The sequence below is a fragment of the Punctularia strigosozonata genome, assembly GCF_000264995.1.
Source record: "Punctularia strigosozonata HHB-11173 SS5 unplaced genomic scaffold PUNSTscaffold_4, whole genome shotgun sequence".
In the NCBI taxonomy this organism is placed as follows: Eukaryota; Fungi; Basidiomycota; class Agaricomycetes; order Corticiales; family Punctulariaceae; genus Punctularia; species Punctularia strigosozonata.
The window spans coordinates 1,615,890-1,636,340 of record NW_006767436.1 but is presented as its reverse complement, the minus strand read 5'-3'; the positions used below and the strand labels follow the sequence as shown (position 1 = coordinate 1,636,340).

The window sequence follows — 20,451 nt, the reverse complement described above, 5'->3', positions numbered from 1 at the left end:
TTACAAGTCCTCACGCAGCCGCGATATATTCGAATGAAAGTAACACTCAGACGCTGTCACCTGGAGAGCCCTGGCGGAGCAAGTAAATTAGCCGTATCCGTTGAAACCTCCTTGAAAGCCTGTGTTCTGGTAACCCCAGCCAGTGGCTTGTTGGGTCAAAGGGGTGGCTGCAGACGGCATTAGAGGGCGTTTGGAGCGTCCGATATGAGGTACTCACAGCTTGGTCTTAGAGCACTGTATCTGTCTGCATTCTGTGGAGATGCATCAGCGCCCTCGAATGTCCCTGCCTTCATCTGAGCGAAGACGTTGGCCGGCGAGACATCCTTGGATGCTGAAGACGGCAGAGGCGGGACAGGCGGCGGTGATGCTACACCGCCATTAAATTGCCCAAAGCCGGGGTTGAACCCAGTCGGATCTACGTTTGACGCATGTCAGCTCCCTGGTGATTTTGAGGACGCGAAATACTCACTGGATTGAACCTGCCCGAAGCCTGATCCGCTCTGGAACGCGGATTGCGAGCCGAATCCTCCGTTGGGAAGACCGGTTGGCTGGCTTATGAGAGAGCCTTGAGAGTTAAAAGGCCCCGCACCGAAGCCGGTAGGCTGTGACATGACAGGCCCGAAGTTCAGATATCCCGTCGGCTGAGAGAGGACCGGTTGATTCATAGGGAAACCTGTCGGTTGAGATTGTATGGGTTGAGTCATGGGGAAGCCCGTCGGTTGCGACTGAACGAAAGAGGGTTGTTGTTGGTTCTGGAAAGCTGGTGGCTGGCTCGATGGGCGCGTGGGCACGAAGCCAGTGTAACTGCCCGAGGTCGGGACGAGCGGCTGCAGTAAACCTTGGTTGGAGGGAACGGGCGCATAAGGTCCACGCGGACCATTCTGGGGTGCAGGGGATAACATGCCAGTCTGCTGATTCTGCAAATGTTGCCCCATAGGCACCGGCGACGAACCCATACCTAAACCATTCTGGAAGCTGACGGGTGGTGGCTGAGAGGCCATGGGAGACGGCGCCTGAACGGGAGGCGATGAAACCACAGCCGGGCTCTGGTTGCGGAGTTGGCTTAACCGGGCGAGCTGATCGAATATGTCATCATTTGTCTTGGCCAAACCGTTTCCAGTAGATGGATTCGCAGGCGGGGAAGCGACGGCAGGGGGAGCCACTTGCGGGGCAGCAGGTGCCGGTGCGGGAGCTGCAACAGTAGCAGCGACCGTTTGGACGGGTGGGGGAGGTGGGGGAGTTGGTGCAACTGGGGCCGAAGGCGGCTCCTGCGCCGCCGCGGGAGGCGTTGGCGCAACAGGTTTTGTTGAACTCGGCCTGGGAGTCCATGCATCATCGTCGAACCCACTCGAGGCAGGTGCTGCCGAGCTGGAGCGCTGAGGTGCCGCGGGCGTCGTGGACGTCGGACTGGCCACCAAAGGGGTGCTTGTCCGTGATATTTGCTCCGAAGAGTTACTCAGTGCGCTGGGATCTACGCTTGGAGGAGGGAGGCTCTTGCTCGGCTGTGGTCGCCCGCGGCGCTGATTCTTCAATGCGCCACCGGGGCCAGCGAAGAGATTCGGCGCCGGACTGGTCGTGCGACCGTTGACTTCGGCTTGGAGTTGTCTCGCCAATTCCTCGTCTCGGCGAATCTGTTCCTCCTTGGCCTGATGCGACTTGACGTCCTTAGGGACAGGATTCCTAGCCTCGATCGCCTTCTTAACTCTGATGATATCACCTTCCCGCAGTCCCAGAGATCGCATTGTGCCCTCTCCGATGTCAGCGAGAATGGTGTCGTCGATCTTATCTCGTTCGAATGCCGAGGCATACCGCCCACAATCGTCGACGTCGCAACCCGCGTTGAGGAAGAATTCGAACCAGTCAATCTGCGGTCCCGTTTTCTTGGCAGGTATATTTCGCGTCGCCGCCGACGTGGCAGCAGGCGACTGCGGCTGGGACTGCCGTTTCTTAGTGACGGCGAGAGGCACGTCATCGTCTTCAGCGGGTGAACGAGACGAGGAGCCGGAGGAACTCTTCTTCATGATATGCTCCACGAACTTCATGTCGTCAATCGACATCTTCTCGGAGGGTACCTCGATGATAACGCCATTCGTCTTGTGAAGTCGCAGCTTGCCATTGCTGTACCCAAGAAAGGCAGCGTCGACTCGAAAGGTTCCGCTACGGTCGTGCCATACTCGTACGCGATCCGCCGGAGGGCCGCCTGATGCCCATAAACTGTCGGTCAATACAGGCACTCAGGCAAACAGAGAGTCACGAACGTTTGCCATCTTTGACTCGGCTTGAGCTGGAGGACGTGGACTCTCTTGGGCGGTCATCCGACCGCTTGTTTTTCTCCTCCGCTTTACGCTTTTGCTCCTCTTTCCGACGCGCCTCTTCCATCTCTCTTGCCGCCGCTTGCGCCCGCTCGCGTTCGAGCTCGCGTCTCTCCTTCTCCTTCCGCTTGCGTTCGATTTCACGCTCCGCCTCGGCGACGGCGGTCGCCGCCTCATCCTTTGCGCGCTGCTCCGCCTCACGCCTCTGGCGCTCCTTCTCGGCCCTCTCGCGTTCCACCCGCTCGCGCTCTTGCCTCTCTCTTTCTCTGCGCTGCGCTTCGGCACGCTCAGCAGCTTCCCGGGCTGCTGTGTCGTCTTCATCGGTCTCGTCCACTGCGGCATTTAGGTGGGACTCTCCAGCCTCCAGCTACAGGACAAGGGTAGTCGTCAAGGCCACCACCGCGGTTCTAACACAAGAGGTTCTTACCTCAAGATACTGTGCAGGGACGACGCCCTCCGCACCCGACGAGTTGCGGCATTTCCACCACTCGTCACTATCCTTCTCGATTATGAGGAGGTGTTCACCCTCGCGCACGCTCAATTCATCCTCGCCGTCCGCCGAGAAATCGTACAACACCACCGCTGACTCGCCATCGGCTTCGCTCGCTGCACCGGGCTCCTCGTAGGAACCAGCTTCCGAAGGCTCTCGAGGTGGAATCATCTGTGGAGGAGTTGTGGCAAAGTGGACGGACGGCTTGCTGGCAGCTTCTTCTGCTGGTGGGGACGCCACGCGAACAGGAGAGGGTGCAGGTGCCGGTGCAGGCGCCGGTGCAGGCGCCGGAGCGGGAGCGGGCGTAGATGCAGAGCGCGACGCCTCGATCTTGATCAGTATCTCTTGCGCGGCTCCGGCGGAACCGGCGTTGAATTGCAGCTCGACGGGCGAGGCACCTCCAAAGGCGATGAGGACGTGTTTGCTCTTCTCAATGTTGACATTGACAACGTCCGCCGTTGGCCATTTCTGCACGGGTGTCTACAGAAACCGGGGCGAGTCAATCATTATGCGAATACTCGCCGCCGGAGGTTCGCATACCTTGTCTGATTCGCTTGCGAAGAATAGTGAGCCGTTCCCCACGCCTAACGTCCCCTTCTTCTTCTTGCCTTTCTTGTCGACTTCGGATACAGGCCATGTTTGGACATGGTCAGGCTGCGCGGCGCTGCGAGCCGCAGCCACGCGTTCTGCAGGGTCAACGTAGTTTGACGGAGGCTATGGGGCGGACATGAGCGGTTAACGTAAGAGAGATAAGGTTGCGTACGCTCTCGGGAATGACAACGTGCTGAGGCGCGGATGCGGGGGGCGTGGTATCCGCAGCATCGTCGAGCTAGCAGATAGTAAGCGAAGTCTGCTCGCGCCTGAAAGCTGATGTCGTACTTCTTCAACATAGTTGGCGGGGACGAAGCCGATCCGACCATTCGTGGCGTCTTCCGCGGCAACGAGGATCCAGTCTTCCTCCTTGTCGTATACTAGCAGGATCTCATCTTCCTTGATAGACAGCTCGCCAGCCGCTGCTGCCTCGTAGTCATATAGTGCCTTGACTTTAGATATGTGCTGTGCCTGTGAAAAATGAACGAAGCCAACGTGAGTGATCCAGGTGAGCGGTGCACGGTCATGCGTCGGTTGTGGGTACGCACCGGCTCGACATATGCAGCAGGCACCAATCCGGACGGGCCATCGTCGTCGGCGGAGGCTGTCTTGACCTGAACCTTCCACCAGCTAAAAGTACGCGGGCTCAATCGGGGGAAGACGCGGGCAGGATCAGGGAATAGGATTACTCGTCGTCGGTCTTGTCGAGCAGGAAGAGCAGCTGGTCCTCCTTGATGGCGACCTCGTCTTCGGACTGGGGGTCGTAGTCGTATTGAGCCTTGAGCACGGAGAGATAGCGCTGCTCCTGGTCGGCCATGGACGTTCGAGCGGGAACGGAGAGCGGGCGGCGGGGATGGCGGCCAAGTCGGAGAGCGTTCACGGCGAGCGCCCTCGTGGCGACAGTGACCTCATCCGGGAAACGCCTTTGATCGCGCGCGCATTGGTCGTCGCGTTGTCCCTTTCGTCCGTCGCCGCTCTGCCCAGTCCGCGTCGCGTTCGCTGCATACATGCAATGTATATACCGCCGGGAACGATACAACGATCCACTAGCCTAGCTCACCGTACATGCTCAATACCATCATTACCCCCAATGACTCTCCGGCGTTCTGTCACGTGAGCTGGGCAGTGACCATGACTGCTGTAAGTAATTTGGCGATAGATCTCTCGTCCATCCTTAACGCTCATCACGACGCAAGCACTCACGTCCCACGCATCTCGTTCTGTGCCACGACAATGAGCAGGCTAAACGCAGGCGCGTTCGAATTCGTGCCCGGCCGATCCTTCAAAGTACCCCAGGCCCAGCCGCAGGCTCCTCCACCACAGCCCATCGAGCGTCCTCAGCAGAACGAGGCTCCCGCCCCCGCGCCCACCATCTCTCTCAACATCGGCGGCACACGGCCCCCTGCTCCGATTACGCGCGACACCCCCGCAGAAGCGCCTGCGCCGGCTCCAACAGTTTCTTTGAACATCGGCAGCGTCAAGCCGGCCCCTGCCGCCACTCCTCAGCCTCCAAAACCCAAGGAGCCAGCGCCCCCACCCCACCCCGTAGATACCCAAAAACCAGCAGCAGTATCGGCCTCGGTTGCTGCTCCCTCCGCCAAGACTTTTACGACTGACAGGGCAAAGACCGATGTCACCGCGGTCGCACGGGATGTGCAAGCAGCTGCCGACGAACAGACCTTGAAAGATCTCTTCGGACACAGTGAGTGTCTCGACTTGTGCGACCTACAAGCCCGTTATATGCGCTGATGGCCATCAGCCAAGGAACACTTGAACATCGTCTTCATCGGTCACGTCGATGCCGGCAAGAGTACGATGGGAGGCAACCTGCTTTACATATGCGGAATGGTCGATAAGAGAACCATGGAGAAATATGAGCGAGAAGCCAAGGAAGCAGGGCGAGAATCGTGGTACCTTTCTTGGGCGCTTGATTCCACACCCCAGGAACGTGCCAAGGGAAAGACTGTTGAAGTTGGCCGTGCCTACTTCGAGACGGATGCTAGACGATACACCATCCTTGACGCGCCAGGCCACAAGACATTTGTGCCGTCCATGATATCTGGCGCGGCCCAGGCCGATGTCGCGATCCTCGTCATCTCCGCCCGCAAGGGGGAATTCGAGACCGGATTCGAGAAGGGCGGGCAAACACGAGAGCACATCATGTTGGTTAAGACGGCTGGCGTCTCGAAACTAGTCATCGCGGTCAACAAAATGGACGAACCTACTGTCCAATGGGATCAGACAAGATTCAACGAGATCAAAGACAAGCTCACGCCTTTCATCAAGATGGCTGGATTCAATCCCAAGACCGACGTCACCTTCATTCCTGTCTCTGCATACACCGGTGCCAACCTCAAGGAGCGCTTGGACAAAAAAGTCTGCCCTTGGTACACGTAAGTAAGCGAGCATTGAGAATCCGTCCCGGACACTCACTACACCCCACCCCTCTTGCAGCGGTCCTTCATTCTTAGAGCACCTCGACAACATGCCTATGGTCGATCGCAAAATCAACGCGCCGCTCATGATGCCCATCTCCGAGAAGTACAAGGACATGGGCACGATCGTGGTTGGCAAGATCGAGTCTGGCCACATGCGCAAGGGCGACACGCTCATCTTGATGCCGAACAAAGTCGCAGTGGAGGTGGCGGGCATCAACAACGAAATGGAGGACGAAATAGAGCAGGCGTTCTGTGGCGACAACGTCCGCGCGCGGCTACGTGGCATTGACGACGAGGACATCAGTCCTGGCTTCGTGCTCACCAGCCCTGGCAAGCCCGTGCATGCTGTCCGCCAGTTCGAGGCGCAACTGGCAATTCTAGACCACAAGAATATCATTTGCGCCGGTTACACGGCCGTTATGCACATCCATACTCTAGCCGAAGAAGTGACGCTCAGCGTATGTTTTCCTCCGATCTTTTGTTCCGAGGCTTCACACGACTCACCGGTCACGGTCACGATCTTGCAGAAACTGCTCCATTACTTCGACAAGGCAACGGGTCGCAAGTCGAAGAAGCCTCCACAATTCGCCAAAAGAGGTAGCGCTTTTCTATGTGTGAGCGAGCGCGGCTCGGACGGTTGACAATTTCGCATCAGGGCAGAAGATCGTTGCTCTTATTGAAACGGCGCTTCCGGTCTGTGTGGAGCGCTTCGCCGATTACCCTCAGCTCGGTCGTTTCACGCTTCGTGACGAAGGCAAAACGATCGCAATCGGCAAGGTAGTATCTCTTCACGTTCTGCGGGTACCATACGCTCAACCCTTGATCCAGATCACCAAGCTCATCGAGGCTATTGATGAAGTTGCAGAGGGTGTCGCACAAGTGTCCGTATCCTAAGTTAGCCTAGACTGCGGATCGATGTGGCATTGAGATGCCGTTGTATTGATTCCATGGGAAGCAATGGCATCCCTCCAATTCTCGCCTGTATACGGCGCGTGATATAGCATCATAGTGACCTATAATCATGTGCAGTCGAAATAATCAGAGTCTCGGTTTCACGAACCAAACGATACTGCGTTCAATGGCGAGCCATCGTTGCAGCAAATAAAGTGTTTGTCACGCAGAGCAGAAAAATGACCACCGCAGGGGTCGAACCTGCAATCTCCTGATTACAACGAATGATCGTAGTCAGACGCGATGCCATTTCGCCAGGCGGCCTTGCTAAGCATGTGCTTATATGTATAATATGATGCAATAAAACGAGTCATTGACATCACCGTTTTTGTCGTAGGCTTCGACTCTGCGATGTCCTCCTCTACCACCGACCTCGACTCCGCTCTACACTCAGCCTCGCTCCTGTATGGCACTGAGCAGGGGCATCAAACTCCTGCTACTGATTTGGTCAGCGTACTGGCTTCCCGCCTGTCCCGCTATCGTGCTGCCGAGGGATTAGAAGATGTGACCAAGCATGAAATCACTTTGGAACAGGTCCAGTTAGAGACCGCGAAAGAGTCGCTTAACGCTCTTCGTCGTATTCAGCAGATCCTTGATTCTCAATCCGTCCCTCAGTCGTCTACCGGATCCTCGTCCGGATCCGCCGAGCCTGATATGGGCAGGGGAGGCGCCGTAGGAACTCGGGATTTGGCGCACCTCCGTGCCCTGGCAGGCATCGTGTTCAACTGGGGTGTGGATCCACTCCTTGGGCGCATCGTCCTGGCATGGCCTACGAAGACCATCATCTCACAAACCGGGGCATCGCGGATCATCGACTTGACGACGACTCCCGAAGATTACTCCGCATTGCGTTCCATGCTTTCCAAAATTGCAGTGATGCTCTTCCCGCGAGGCCTACAGGATCACCTTTCACAAACACATGTTACGTCCATCTTGTTGAACCGGCATGTGACAAGCGTTTTCAAAGCTGGCATCGCCCTTGGTTGGCTACCCAAATCGTCGAGCTCTGAGAGTACTCCTGTAGTGCATCATTTCAGGCCGCTCGTAATGAGATTGCTGGTGGTGTATGTTACATATTACCTCTTGCAGCGAGCACTAAGCTGAATACCACCTCAGATTACAACCATCACAAGCAATTGCCGCGCTTGGCGGAGTATTACAAGGCCCTCCATCGCCCCTTCCCCATGTTCGGAGGACTTGCCTGTCTTTGCTAAATCGTCAGCTGATACGTAAGGGCGGCGTTCGCGGGCTATGTGAAAGCGTTCTGGGTGAGGAGGAGATGTCTGGCGAGGAGGCGCCACTCGAGAAGCTTGAACGGATCTCCGATGTTATCAGACTTGCGCTTCCTGAGAACATGCCGGCTGAGGTGAGCCCATTGCATCGTTTGGTCAACTTTCATGCTGATCGCTGCCGAAGGCATACTATGAAAATGTCGTTTCTCAATTAATACACATACTGTCTACTGAAGCCAGCTCTCCCGTTCACCAGAGGGCAGCTGGCTTCGCCCTGTCTCGGTTGTTTTCTCGGCAAACCGAAGCAACTGCTTCTGAGCCGACTGTGATCAGACCCGCAGATGTTGCATTGCCGCTCGTTCACGAGGCGTTTCTTGCACCTGCTGATAGTAGCGAGGCTGTGGCGAAGAAAGAGCACTCACTCACGCCATCACAAACAATATCCGTCCTCGTTAAATTGCTCCGTAACACTGACCCATCGCCAACGCTTGTTTCCGACTTGCTCTCCCCGATTGTACCGCCAATGTATGCGATATACGAGGAGTTGGAGAAACTGAAAGCTGGAGATCCAGAGAGGAAGGAGTCTATACGGAATCTTCTTGCAACGTGGGGAAAGCTAGTGAATGCTTCGCTTGGTGTCAGCATGCTGTGGCGCATCGTCAACGGCGATGGCGGGAACTGGAAGGTGGATATTACCGGAGAGATAGCACGAACTCACCGGTAAGCATATACGTCCTTTCTACGGCCTGAGGAGCTCATTTAGTATATATAGGGATGAAGGCGTCTCATCGCAGTCAATATTCACACCCACAAGTCTTGACCGTGCGCAGCGCAACGGAGACTTAGATATGGACGCTAATATCTTCGATTTGCGACCGGATCCGCGCATCTTTGTTCGATTCGTCAAGTCTTTGGACCGCTCTGATATCTCGACCGAAGTCTTGATAGAAGTGCTCAAGGCGTATCAAGGGTTACGCAGTAGCACATCTGCCGATCCGTTCAGGTATTACCATTTCATACCTCACAGTTGGGCTTTCCTGACCGACTGCAATATAGAGTCCTTCTATTTCTCCAGCTGGCAACTCAGATGCAGCAACAGCTGTCAGACAAGGGCTCGGCTTCGAGCCTTCTTCAACAACCAGGGCACATTCTGTCTTTCGTCAAACAAGCAATAGAGACAGCCGTACATCGTCGTACCGTCCCTCCCCCTGACACCACGTTACCGGCAAGCCGTTTAACCCTTGAGGATTTGCGTATAGTGGACAATGTGCACACTGATGTTGAGGATGAGAAGGACAGTGATGACGAAGCTCCTGACTCGTCCACATCTATCGACGAAGAGATGATGACCACCGCCATCAACCTACTGCTTTCGGTGTTGGAAGGTACGGCGACACCTGAATCCTTAGATTGTATATCTCATGTTCTGTCGTTAGCCCGCGCCAAATTACCAACCCATCTAACAGCGAACCTGGAGGAGATATTCGAGCTCTTGGAACCAGCAGCAGCCTCTACTTCGGACGCCCTCCGGCCCCTAGCTAGAGAAGCTCGAATCGTGATCACAGCTCGCTTAGCAAGCACTTCTGCGTTCGGTATGTCGTCAACGCAATCGGCCAAAGGGACGGAGGAAGATCCTCAGGGTACATATCAGAAGGCCCTGAAACTGCTTCAGGATCCGCTACTTCCCGTCCGTGCGCATGGCCTTATGCTTCTACGGGAGTTGGTATCACGTCGGGCGGCATCGGCATCATCTTCTCCGGCTATCGACCGAGCTCTGAAACCCGCTATACTCTCCATATTTCTCCAATCAATCCAGGATGATGATTCGTACATATACCTCAACGCTGTGAACGGGCTATCCAGCATGGTGGACGGTTACGGGAAGGATGTGCTCAATCGCCTTCGGGACCTATACGCGGATGGGTTGGATGGACTCGCAGGTTCAGCAATGACACAAGCAGACCTCGATCAGAGGTTGCGAGTAGGAGAAGTGCTGGAGCAAGTGATTCGCCGATGTGGAAATGCTTTGCCTGCATATGGTACGCCAACTGCATGAATGAGACACGCGTGCTGATACAATTTCAGCTGATCTACTGGTACCGACGCTCCTTCATGTAGCGAAAACACCCCAAGTTCCGACGGCGTTGCGGACCTCAAGCCTGTCGCTCCTTTCTCAGTGTGCTCAGACGAGCGCTATCATCGTCGTCACGCACTTATCCGGTGTTCTTGGGATGGTGATCGATGTTTTGCAGACTGAGGCAGTTTCGGCGAATCTATCCTCCGACTCCAAACATGCACCTTCTACGAAATCAGGAGTTGCGATAACGGAGGCGATGGACTTGGAGCCGACGTCTGGCCTATCCAAGCTCCCGCCTCTGCGACGTGCAGCAGTCCACCTTTGCCATGTAGTGCTACGCGCGTCGCTTGTACATGGCGACGACTCACTCGTAACTATGCTCGACTTGAGCACGGTAAGAAGATTGAGGATCACCCTCACCTATACCGCTTCCACAGACGAAGACGCGGTCGTGCGGATGATGGCAAACGAAGCCCTCGATGCGATCAACCAGTTCCAAAGATCCCTCCTAGGCTTCTAGACAAAAAGCGCTGCTTGTATTTGTGCCCCGTATCTGTCCTGGACATGGTGATCTTGTCACGTCCAAGTCAATAGAAAGGCAGTTTTAATATTGGTTCTGAACCTCGCATCGCGACGAAGTGACCCGAGCCCAAGGGATAGTAGGAAGCAGAATCCCTTGGTCTGAGCAAGAACCGACATGGTCGTGCAAAGTGCATGCGCATTGGTTCATGCATCCTACGCGACGGCGGCGGTTTGCGCGATATCGTCTACTGATTTGCGAAATCCATTCCACGAGGACTTCCCTGCTGTGTTTTGCGCCTTCGAATCGTTGTCCAATGGACTGCGGAGTTTGAGGAAAGGGTTCGCGACCGCTCGGTAATAAGCGAGGTGTAGCGCTCTGAATGTCTGAGAAAAAGCACGGAGCGCGATCAAAGGCCAGCATATAACGCCAAGGCTGGTCAACATGCCTGCAGCAAGTCCCCGTCGCGTACAATCGCGTCTGAAAGTGCTAATGCAAGAATGATTTTCACCTTCAACGAGGTCATGTAGCCGTAGACCGCCACGTCGTCCATGGAGTATAGTAGACCAAGGTAACTGTCCGCATTCTTGCCTGCCGCGGTCACTGAACGAATATGAGATACGAGAATACGAGCAGAATGTCATGAACTTACACCGTTCTTCAATGATGTCGAGACTGGTATGGGCAAGATAATGGTACTTCAGCTCAGGAGTTCCGTAGGTGCGTATCAAGATGGGGTGATTCTGAGCCGAGACAAAGGTTATGGCCTCAATCCTAGGCGCCATTGGAAGGACGCAGTGGTGGTCAACTACAAGTTAGCAGGCGCTTTGGCCTGATCGCTTGGAGTGAGCGTGGGACGCGTATTACTCGTACATTACGCAGACGACGGACGATGTTGCATCTGTTTGTTCATCTCCTACGGAATCTCTGTCCTTAACTTTGCTATTTTTTGCCTTTTCTGTCATTAGGAGAGCTCACGGTCCATTTCGTTCCTCGATGCTATTGTGCTATCACCACGAAACTGTATCACATAGCATATGGACCTATTGTTTAACTGAGACGTCTTCCAAACCCTTTGCCCCCAGGGTCCGGTGGTCTGGGATACGATGTCATTGATTGATCCCACCCACAAGTTACCACTGGACCTTAATCGAGCAAGCGCCGCTTCACTCGAGCCCAAATTCTCATTTTCAGTGTTTGTACTGCTCAGTCAATGCCACTATGCTGTCCAAGGCTTCATGCGCGGATTCGCGCAATAAGCCTCCTCGTCTGCAAGCTCAATAAACGGCTGTAGGATCATATACAGCTTCCTTGAAAGCGTTCTCTTATGGCGACACTGCGCAAGCATCTTCCGGATGCACCAACACCAGGAATTGAGAGGGATCCACCACCACGTCATATCCCACATGTGTTGCACTGGCACGGTGTTTGACCAGCACGCATAGAATGTACGACCGACTTCAAAGCATGCAGAACGCATCGTGAGTGCACTGCAGCATACTTCTGTCCTGTGTTCAAGTCATCCGCTGATCTCGGCACCGCCTCCGCATGACTTGAAGACCGTGTATATGTCCTTCCCTGCCGCCGTGACCAATATCAAGGTCGGCATTATGACCGACGAGTACCGTCTGTTTACCGCCGAGGGTTACATCCGTGGCAAGGAGGCACTTCACCCCGTGCCTTCGTGCCTACTCCGTACTCCGACCGTCCTCGCGCACACGGAAAAGGTGATGAAGCTCAAGGACATGATGATCGTTACATGGAAGGAGGATGACCCCAAAGATCCGCGTAACCTCATCAACGCTTACCGGTGGTACATAGCCGCCCTCGCAGCTATGTCCGTCATCTTGGTCGCGTTCAGCTCCGCCGTCGTCGCTGGCAATTTCTACGACCTCCAAGAAGAGTTCCACGTCTCGTCGCACTCTCAATATCCTTCATGGTTATCAAATTTGGGTATGTATTTGCATTATTCGATCCCCTTTTTACGTTATCGCTGAGCTTCACCTATCGTAGCATTGGCGCGTTGGCATGGTCACCACTTTCCAAACTGTATGGCAGACGACCGCTATAGATCTTCCCGGCGCTCATCTATGTCATCATCAACATCCCCTGTGCCCTCGCCAGAAACCCAGCTACGTGAAGTGCGCGCCTCTGGGCCGCATGTTGATGTGATCACTGCGCTCCGGTGCGACTACGGTAAACTCGGTACGTGACCCATTGTATTTGCGTTCACTTCACATTCACGCTGTGTTTACGGTGACTTCACTGACATGATTCACGGGTCGAAGTCCGGCACCACCAACAGTGCAAACGTTGTTGACAATGGCCTTATGCATTTGCCACACTCGTGTGTTACGATTGCTTGCAACCTACCGCCTTCCTGCTCATTCTTCACCTATGCAGGCGCGTTCCGTCCATTTCATCCACCATCTAGGGCAGAAATACCGAGCATCAAACCAGAGCGCACGCACAAAAGAGTGTGCACGGTCCATGGGGCTTCGCCCGATATTTGGACGTAGATCTGTGCCTGCAGATTGAATTAGGCACCTGTGATACCTTTGTTGTCTCATTCACTCACAATAAAGCTATTGTTCATTAACGACACGCAGTGCGTCGCACACATGAGCGTGACGTAGGGCTACGGGGCATACTGCCAGACATTCCTGTATCCTATGTCACGATAAGACTCTGGCTGTCCTCAGCGCGTCGAAGCCATAGCAATGACATCACAGTTGCACGACATGCACTCGTTATTGTCTTCTCTTTTGTATTGAGTGAGACGTTTGAAGCCTCGATCCGATCTCCGTTTTCGGCGAGTCCGGGAATTGGAAAAACTCGGTTTTGGGATCGAGCAATCTAAAACTCGTGACCAACTGCTTTGCTCGAGTCCAAATCGTCTTTTCAGTGTTTGTACAGCTAAGTCCAATGCTCCAAGGCAGTGCTGAGCTTCGTGCGCGAATTCGCGCAATAAGCCCTACCTGTCGACGACCTTCCGTTCTACGCGGCTTGCTCGCCGTCAATCTTCAGTGACAACGTCAGCCAATGGTCCTGCGAGTGTACTAGCACGTTACTTCAGAGCTCTGCGAGCGGGGCAGGATCAAGAGCACGCTCTTATTCGTACGATGTGCACCTTACCCTCTCCCTTCGCACAGCTTTCAGTACGAATGGACTCATTGCGCCGGACCATCAGTACTGTCTGGAGGTTACAATAAGTGATCCATTTCTGAGACTACTGACATTGTTCACCCTGTTCGTCGCCCCAAGATGGCTGTCTCAGTATGTCTCTCAGATCCGGGATTGGCGATGGCTGATTATATAGTGGTCGTGGTCTTACAGGTGTGTCCCTCTCCATGCACGTCGCCATGTCGTCAAACATGATTCTCGCAGTCCTCGCGCTCTCTGGCTATCGCACGGAAGAGGTCAACCGTCCATCGTCGTCCACGCCTTCCACTTATGCCATCTATGACGCTGTACTGTCAACGCCAACTGGTACCCTCATCGACACCACCGTTCGCCAATGGACCCCACGTAGTGCTCTGCCTCTTCCTGATGGCACCGTCGCTTTGGTGCTGGGAAAGGCTTATACCTTCTATAACTCAACCATCTCGTCCTCTGAAGTCATGATCGACGCCATTGTCCTCAGCCCATTCCCTGGCGACGTCACGGACTTGGAGGCATACGAGCGGGGTATTCCCGATATAGGTGCCCCCATTATATTTGCTCTAGGTCGCGTACAGAATGCGCCAGCTCCATGTGCTGATGGGGAGTCCCGTTTCTTCAACCTATCCGTCTCTGAGTGGCTTCGTGATGGTAATGTTGATTGTGTGCATCGGTGAGGATACAGTCGTTTGATGTTCAACTGTATGCTTACATGAACTTTCAGCATCATCGTCCCTGGTGGTAAACGCTGGGCGAAGTCCCCAATGCCATGGCCAAACACCTCTGTGTATACGCTCTGCCGCGTTCAAGATGTAGAGCAGCAGGGTATTCTTCGCTTGCAGCTCGAATCATTGTGGCTTGGTGCTCAGCTTGGTGGTGGGGGAGCCGCTACAGGAGCCAACCCACGTTCCGGTCCAGGTGGTGGACCCGGTGTGGATTCTCCTTCACCGTCCAAGAAGCGCAGGTTTGCTATGGCGTCCCCCAAGTCTGTTCGCGGTGGTACGTGTCCATTCCTGCCCGGTCCCATCGCTTCTGAATCATTTTGTATGCACCAGCGACTGCATCCACTGCCACTGTTACAGTACCGTCGACGTGTATGTGTTTCTCACTCGATCCACACATCTCGCCTGACGTTCCTGTTAGCTGCTCTCCAGGCTGCAGCCCTGCCAATGTCTGTTGTCGAACCCACCTCCACCCCTACCCCCACACGTATGTACCTTGACCAGATCGTTGTCGCCGTTGCTGATCCAAGTATTCACCACAGCTCGCAAGACTCCTTCTCCACGGCGCAGACAGCAGTCATCTACACCTGCATCGGCTGTGGTCCCTGTTGCGCCCACCTCCACCACTATTGATACCGCTGTCCAAGCCGCGCTGGAGGAATACATCCATCAAGGTGGTACATTGGCTGACTCCGAGTCCTCGCTCTCCGCACTCTCTTCCCTGTCCTCTGCTGCTGACAACGCTGCTGCGGATGCTGTTGATGCAGACGACTCCATCCCCGTTGTACCTCAGATGTCTGAGAAAGTGAAGGGAAAGCGGCGTGTGAAGAAGATATGTATGTGCTATGCCTGTTATAAGTCCGAAAACAAGCTAATGCCGTTGTCCCAGGATTCTTGCAACTCAGATAAATTCGTGTGAATGTATTTATTCAATGGCTCAGCGTACTTATGCTATGTCTTCATGACTCGTGTTTCTGCCTGATAAATATAAGTGATAGCTTCTGTATACTGCATATGACTTAAAAAAAGTTTGCATTGTGGCGGCACCTGCCCGCTCCCACGTCTCCTGTGCTCCTGCTGTGTCCCTCGACTGCTCATGTCTCATTCCAGCTTTCTGCACACAAAAGGATCTTTCGCCCTGAGACTATGTGCTGTGATTTCCAGTCCTGTATCTACCTGCACCGTCCTCTTTCAATCCCGCCACTGGCATGCCGACCATCTGCCTGTCCCCGCTCAACAGACGCTCCGCGTGTAAGCCACAAAGCGTGTAGTCCATATTCTCAGACAGTGACCGTTTATCCTCAGCAATCTCATCTCTGAAGCTGCCATCCAATACATCGTACTTCCGGGATGCAACTGAGATTCTAAGGGACACCAACCTTGGTGTTAGTATGGGTATCGGTGAAGCGTACCCTATTTTGTGGTACCATCTCGAGGTATGTTTCCTACATTAGTCCTTTGTCATGGTCTTACAGCATACAGAACCCAAACCGGCCATACGATCAAGCCTGTCAAGCGCCATCCATTCCCCTCCGCCTTCGTGCGCTTATCCTCTGGGACAAAATCGATGCCAAGATCCCGTCCAATGCTGCAACCTATGCCCTCCGCGTTCGTCTTCTTACAGATCCTGGCACTGGAACGGCGGCACTAGCTTGGTTCTTACTTACGTTCTCGCACACCGCATGGGGTTTGCGCCCAAACCAAGTCTACCGCACATGCCCTCAGCTAAGCTCGCTGGCCTTTCTTTCTGACCACACGGGGGTCACGGCATTCTTGATGTACAGCTCCACCCTTGCCCCCGTTTATGAACACATGTTGCAATTGTCACACGTAGATCCAGATGGTCTGGGCATGGTGATCACAACCATGCCTGCGGATGATACCGCCCTCCGTCATCCGGGTCTCATCCGCCAATGTTACGACATTGCAAAGTGAGTTTTGGCCTGCTTAGAGACATTGTTTGCTTATGCTATTGTTCAAGCCGTCTCACTCATTCGCCTGAAACACTGTAATACTGTTATCTTGCATGTTGCATCACTCAGACTGCAGACGTTGATGTATAAGTATATGTGCTTTATACTATCCCCTGAAGCACTCTTTTGTCATGGCTACCTGGACAGTTATGCAAGCTGCCCCATGTATTCTGCGATGGGACCGGCAGTGTCCATTCTGTGGAGTACAACTGCTCACCGATGAGCGCTCCGAGTTCTGCTGTGCACGTGGGCGCCGCCTTGGTGATGTCCCTCGCCTCCCTCCCCTTCCTCCTCAATACGATGCATTCATCAACCACCCGCAGATCTCTATTCTCTCCCGCAAGCTTAACCTCATGGTCTCATTTGCAGCCCTCGAGACCAGCATGAGATTTCCGCAGACACATGGTGGGATGTTTGCAATTCAAGGAAAGGTCTACCATTGTGTCAGGCCAAGCCACCGTAACTCTGGCATCCGATGGTTTTTGTTTGATGGCCTCCTTGCCGATGCCTTCCCTCACCAGAACCTTGCATCGGACATCCCGCAGGAATGGCTGACATCTCTGACAACAGCCCTTCTCCTGTGCAACCCATTCGCTGCTGGGCTCCGTGCCCTCTCCGTGATATCCCCACATAACTTCCCTTCAGCACAGATTGTCTTACGAGATGATGGTCATTCTACCGAACTCGCTGCTATTCTCAGCTTTGACAACACAACGGCGTCTGAGGTCTGTGGGCGTAGCTTGGTCGTGACCAGAAATGATGGCAGGGAAATGTCTATTGCACACACCAGCCGCCTCTGGGAGCCTCTTGGATATCCTCTCCTCTTTCCCCATGGAAGTCTCGGCTGGGGAATCACAGATTCGGGTGAAAGGATTCTTCCAAGACAAGTCGATGAGCGTGAGGTTGCCACCACTCAGATCTGGTTTTACCGTGCGAGGTTGCTTCGTGAACCACGATTTATCATATTTGGCCGTCTCACCAACGAGTATCTGGTCGACATGTTCAGCCGCAACATTGAATGTCGGCTCAATTACATTCGTAACAATCAGGAGCGTATCAGGCAGGAAGATGCTCGACTCATGGACATCCCTGATGTTGAGGCAAGCCAAAATGTCTACCTCCCCTCCTCCTTCCTTGGATCTGCTCGCTGGGTTTCGGAACAGATTGCGGATGCACTGGCCATTGCTGCTTCACGAGGTCCGCCGACGTTCTTCATCACCATGACATGCAATCCCGACTGGCCCGAAATCACCTCTCAGCTGCGGCCCGGTCAGAAATGGCACGATCAGCCGATTCTCATTGCTCGCGTCTTCAAACGCAGAGTCAGCCGGTTCATGGCACGGCTCAAGACCTTCTTCCCGAACGCAGGTGCTGTCGTATATGCTATACAGCGGATTGAGTTCCAAAAACGCGGTCTACCACACGCACATATCCTGATCAAGTACGAGCACAATTTTTTGGACGCTGTCAGCATAGACTCTGTGATATCTGCAGAAATGCCTGTTGAACCTGCCGATCGTGCTCTCGTCACCAAATATATGATCCATAATCATGGATCTGCGACTTCCCTCCCCAAATACTGTGATCCTAAAAGGACCGGTCACTGTCGCTTTCGTTATCCACATCCTATACAGCCTGCAACGACCATTGACACAGAAGGCAGGGTCCATTATCGTCGTCGTGGACCTGATGACGCCTGGGTTGTCCCGTACTTCCTCCAATCTCTCCGCGAGTTTCAGTGCCACATCAACTGGGAAGGAGCGAACAGCTCACAATTCTTTCAGTACATTTTCAAATACATCCACAAGGGTATTCACTATTATGTGTTAACTTACTGTGACAATTCTGACCCCGTAGCATAGGGCCGGATCGTGCTTCCTACCGGATACATGGAGGAGCTGGATCAGATGTGGTCATCGATGAGATTGAAGACTACCTGTCTGCAAATGGCAGATATCTGTCAGCAGGTGAAGCTGCCTGGCGCATCCTTGGTTATACAGTGACAAGCAAGCAGCCTGCCGTTGATGGCCTTCCAATTCATCTTCCCAACTCACGCAGTCGCCATCAATATATGCGGTTGGATGGTAGTGCGAGTACCCTGTCGCTCCTTGACCGGTACTTCCTTCGGCCTTTAAGTGAATTCCGGTACAACAACACAGATATGTCATTTGATGCCCTTTCCTATCAGGCTTACTATGAGCTATTCTATCACGTCAAATGGGACAACACTCGCATTGGACGGGACCGTGTATTCCCTACATTGCAGCCACCGGCAGGGCAGCCACGCATGCTTGCAGTGCTTCGGCAACCAGACCATCCTCATATCACACGTTTACATCCCATCCGGCCATCTGCAGGTGAATTGTTCTATCTGCGCCTTCTGCTGCAGTCACGGCCTGCCCGATCGTTTGTGGACCTGGCAGTTGTTGATGGCCATCGGTGTGGATCCTTCCAGGAAGCAGCTGTCGTGCTCGGGATTCTTGGCAATGACACGGAGGCTGAATATGCCATGCGAGAAGCAATTACCTCCCTGAAGACACCGAGACAGCTCCGGGTTCTTTTCATCCATCTCCTAACTAATGACTGTATCCCATCTCCGATCACCCTGTGGGAGGCTTTCCATGATGACATGAGTCGGGACTTTCGGCTACAGAATAATCTGGGCGAGCACATCGCGCGGGAGTGCACCTTGCAGGAACTGGGACGCTATCTTGAGGAATACGGAAAGCAGCTGTCTGACTATGGCCTTCCTCAGCCCGACCACCTCCCTGGCGAGGTCATCCATGAGCTCACCCAATGGGCTCCACGCACAGAGGTACTGGCAGAGCGAGCAGAATCTCTTTCCCGTGCCTTCACCCCTTCGCAAGCCGCCATTTTTGACAGGATCACTCGTGCTATCAATAGTGGGAATCAGCTGCTGGCGTTCATTGACGGCAAGGCTGGCAGGGGAAAGACCTTTCTGGTGAATGTGGTTTGCGACTGGTTACGTTCCATGCACCGGATAGTAATACCAACGGCCACTTCTGCATTTGCTGCTCAGTTATACGAAGGCGGCAGGACCACTCACTCTGCTTTCAAGGTCAAGCCTTCTCCTGTGTTGTTACCTCCTGCCAAGCTCATCATCTTCTCAGGTCCCTGTAAATGAACACAGTGAAATGTTGGAATCTCCTATTCTATATGCCAGCGCACGAGCAGAGCTTCTTCGTGAAACCAGCCTCTTCATCTGGGATGAAGCACCAATGGCTAACCGTGCTGTCCTTGCATGTGTCGATGACACGCTCCGCCGTGTAACACGCATCAACCTGCCCTTTGGGGGAAAGAGCCTTATTCTCCTTGGGGACTTCAGGCAGACCTGTCCGGTGATTCGACATGGTACTCGATCACAGATTGTGGATGCCTCCATCCGCTCCTCGCCGCTCTGGTCTTCCTTCACCATCCTTCGGCTCACTCATCCTGTCCGAAACGCGGAGGACATGCAATTTGCTTCCTTCGTTGATGATATCGGAGACGGTGCCGGTCCAGATGTCTCACTGCCGATGCTTCGAAGTACGACGACGGCTGACGGGTTGATCGACTTTGTCTTCCCTTCCGACACGCTGCGGAGTCCGATGTCGTGTACAAAACGAGCGATACTGGCACCAACCAACGCACAGGTGGATGCTTACAACTCTGTCATCCTTGATCGCTTGCGAGGAGAACACCGTTCTTACCTCGCTGCTGACACTGTCAAGGAAATTGTCGACGCCGGGACGGATGCTGCAGATGCCCCAGACGCCGTTCTTGATCATGCCGCACGGCGCACCCCCCCGGGCCTCCCCCCCCATTGCCTGTTTGTAAAGGTTGGATCAATGATGCGTCTCCTTCGCAACCTATCCGCAGACCATGGACTGGTGAAGAACATCCGTGTGGTCGTCTCCAGTATCGGCTCCCGCCTCATTGGCGTCAAAATCCTGCAAGAAGACGCGGCAGGAAGCCCCATTGCCCGC

The 20,451-nt window shown here is 54.1% G+C and overlaps 7 protein-coding genes and 1 non-coding gene across 8 annotated transcripts; 5 read left to right on the top strand and 3 right to left on the bottom strand.

Annotated features, from left to right (window-relative positions):
• Positions 1–87: 87 nt before the first annotated feature.
• On the bottom strand, positions 88–4,210 carry PUNSTDRAFT_132841 (uncharacterized protein; the record flags this gene model as incomplete). Its single annotated transcript, XM_007382216.1, has 10 exons — positions 88–167; positions 218–415; positions 470–2,200; positions 2,259–2,679; positions 2,740–3,282; positions 3,343–3,516; positions 3,566–3,631; positions 3,682–3,864; positions 3,942–4,023; positions 4,083–4,210. 10 exons carry the CDS (start codon positions 4,208–4,210, stop codon positions 88–90), a joined length of 3,606 nt encoding a protein of 1,201 aa, XP_007382278.1.
• Positions 4,211–4,626: 416 nt separating this feature from the next.
• PUNSTDRAFT_142701 (eukaryotic polypeptide chain release factor 3) lies at positions 4,627–6,844 on the top strand (the record flags this gene model as incomplete). The annotated part of the gene is made up of 6 exons (XM_007382215.1): positions 4,627–5,095; positions 5,153–5,786; positions 5,848–6,289; positions 6,359–6,428; positions 6,487–6,608; positions 6,660–6,844. The coding sequence occupies 6 exons, from the start codon at positions 4,627–4,629 to the stop codon at positions 6,723–6,725; spliced, it is 1,803 nt and encodes a 600-aa protein (XP_007382277.1). The 3' UTR covers positions 6,726–6,844.
• Positions 6,845–6,962: 118 nt separating this feature from the next.
• On the bottom strand, positions 6,963–7,046 carry PUNSTDRAFT_t41. Its single transcript has one exon. It is a non-coding gene; the product is annotated as a tRNA-Arg (tRNA).
• Positions 7,047–7,436: 390 nt separating this feature from the next.
• Positions 7,437–10,611, top strand: PUNSTDRAFT_112574 (uncharacterized protein; the record flags this gene model as incomplete). The annotated part of the gene is made up of 7 exons (XM_007382214.1): positions 7,437–7,846; positions 7,899–8,148; positions 8,199–8,734; positions 8,787–9,017; positions 9,071–9,399; positions 9,451–10,053; positions 10,100–10,611. 7 exons carry the CDS (start codon positions 7,437–7,439, stop codon positions 10,609–10,611), a joined length of 2,871 nt encoding a protein of 956 aa, XP_007382276.1.
• A 215-nt stretch (positions 10,612–10,826) lies between these two features.
• Positions 10,827–11,396, bottom strand: PUNSTDRAFT_112573 (trafficking protein particle complex 2; the record flags this gene model as incomplete). Its single annotated transcript, XM_007382213.1, has 3 exons — positions 10,827–10,997; positions 11,060–11,214; positions 11,264–11,396. 3 exons carry the CDS (start codon positions 11,394–11,396, stop codon positions 10,827–10,829), a joined length of 459 nt encoding a protein of 152 aa, XP_007382275.1.
• A 783-nt stretch (positions 11,397–12,179) lies between these two features.
• On the top strand, positions 12,180–13,130 carry PUNSTDRAFT_132837 (uncharacterized protein; the record flags this gene model as incomplete). Its single annotated transcript, XM_007382212.1, has 3 exons — positions 12,180–12,564; positions 12,736–12,816; positions 13,015–13,130. The coding sequence occupies 3 exons, from the start codon at positions 12,180–12,182 to the stop codon at positions 13,128–13,130; spliced, it is 582 nt and encodes a 193-aa protein (XP_007382274.1).
• Positions 13,131–13,985: 855 nt separating this feature from the next.
• Positions 13,986–14,447, top strand: PUNSTDRAFT_65603 (uncharacterized protein; the record flags this gene model as incomplete). The annotated part of the gene is made up of 1 exon (XM_007382211.1): positions 13,986–14,447. One exon carries the CDS (start codon positions 13,986–13,988, stop codon positions 14,445–14,447), a length of 462 nt encoding a protein of 153 aa, XP_007382273.1.
• A 2,167-nt stretch (positions 14,448–16,614) lies between these two features.
• PUNSTDRAFT_65796 (uncharacterized protein) lies at positions 16,615–16,905 on the top strand (the record flags this gene model as incomplete). Its single annotated transcript, XM_007382210.1, has 1 exon — positions 16,615–16,905. A coding segment is annotated over one exon (291 nt), but the record flags the coding sequence as incomplete, so codon positions are not given.
• Between the last annotated feature and the right edge of the window lie 3,546 nt (positions 16,906–20,451).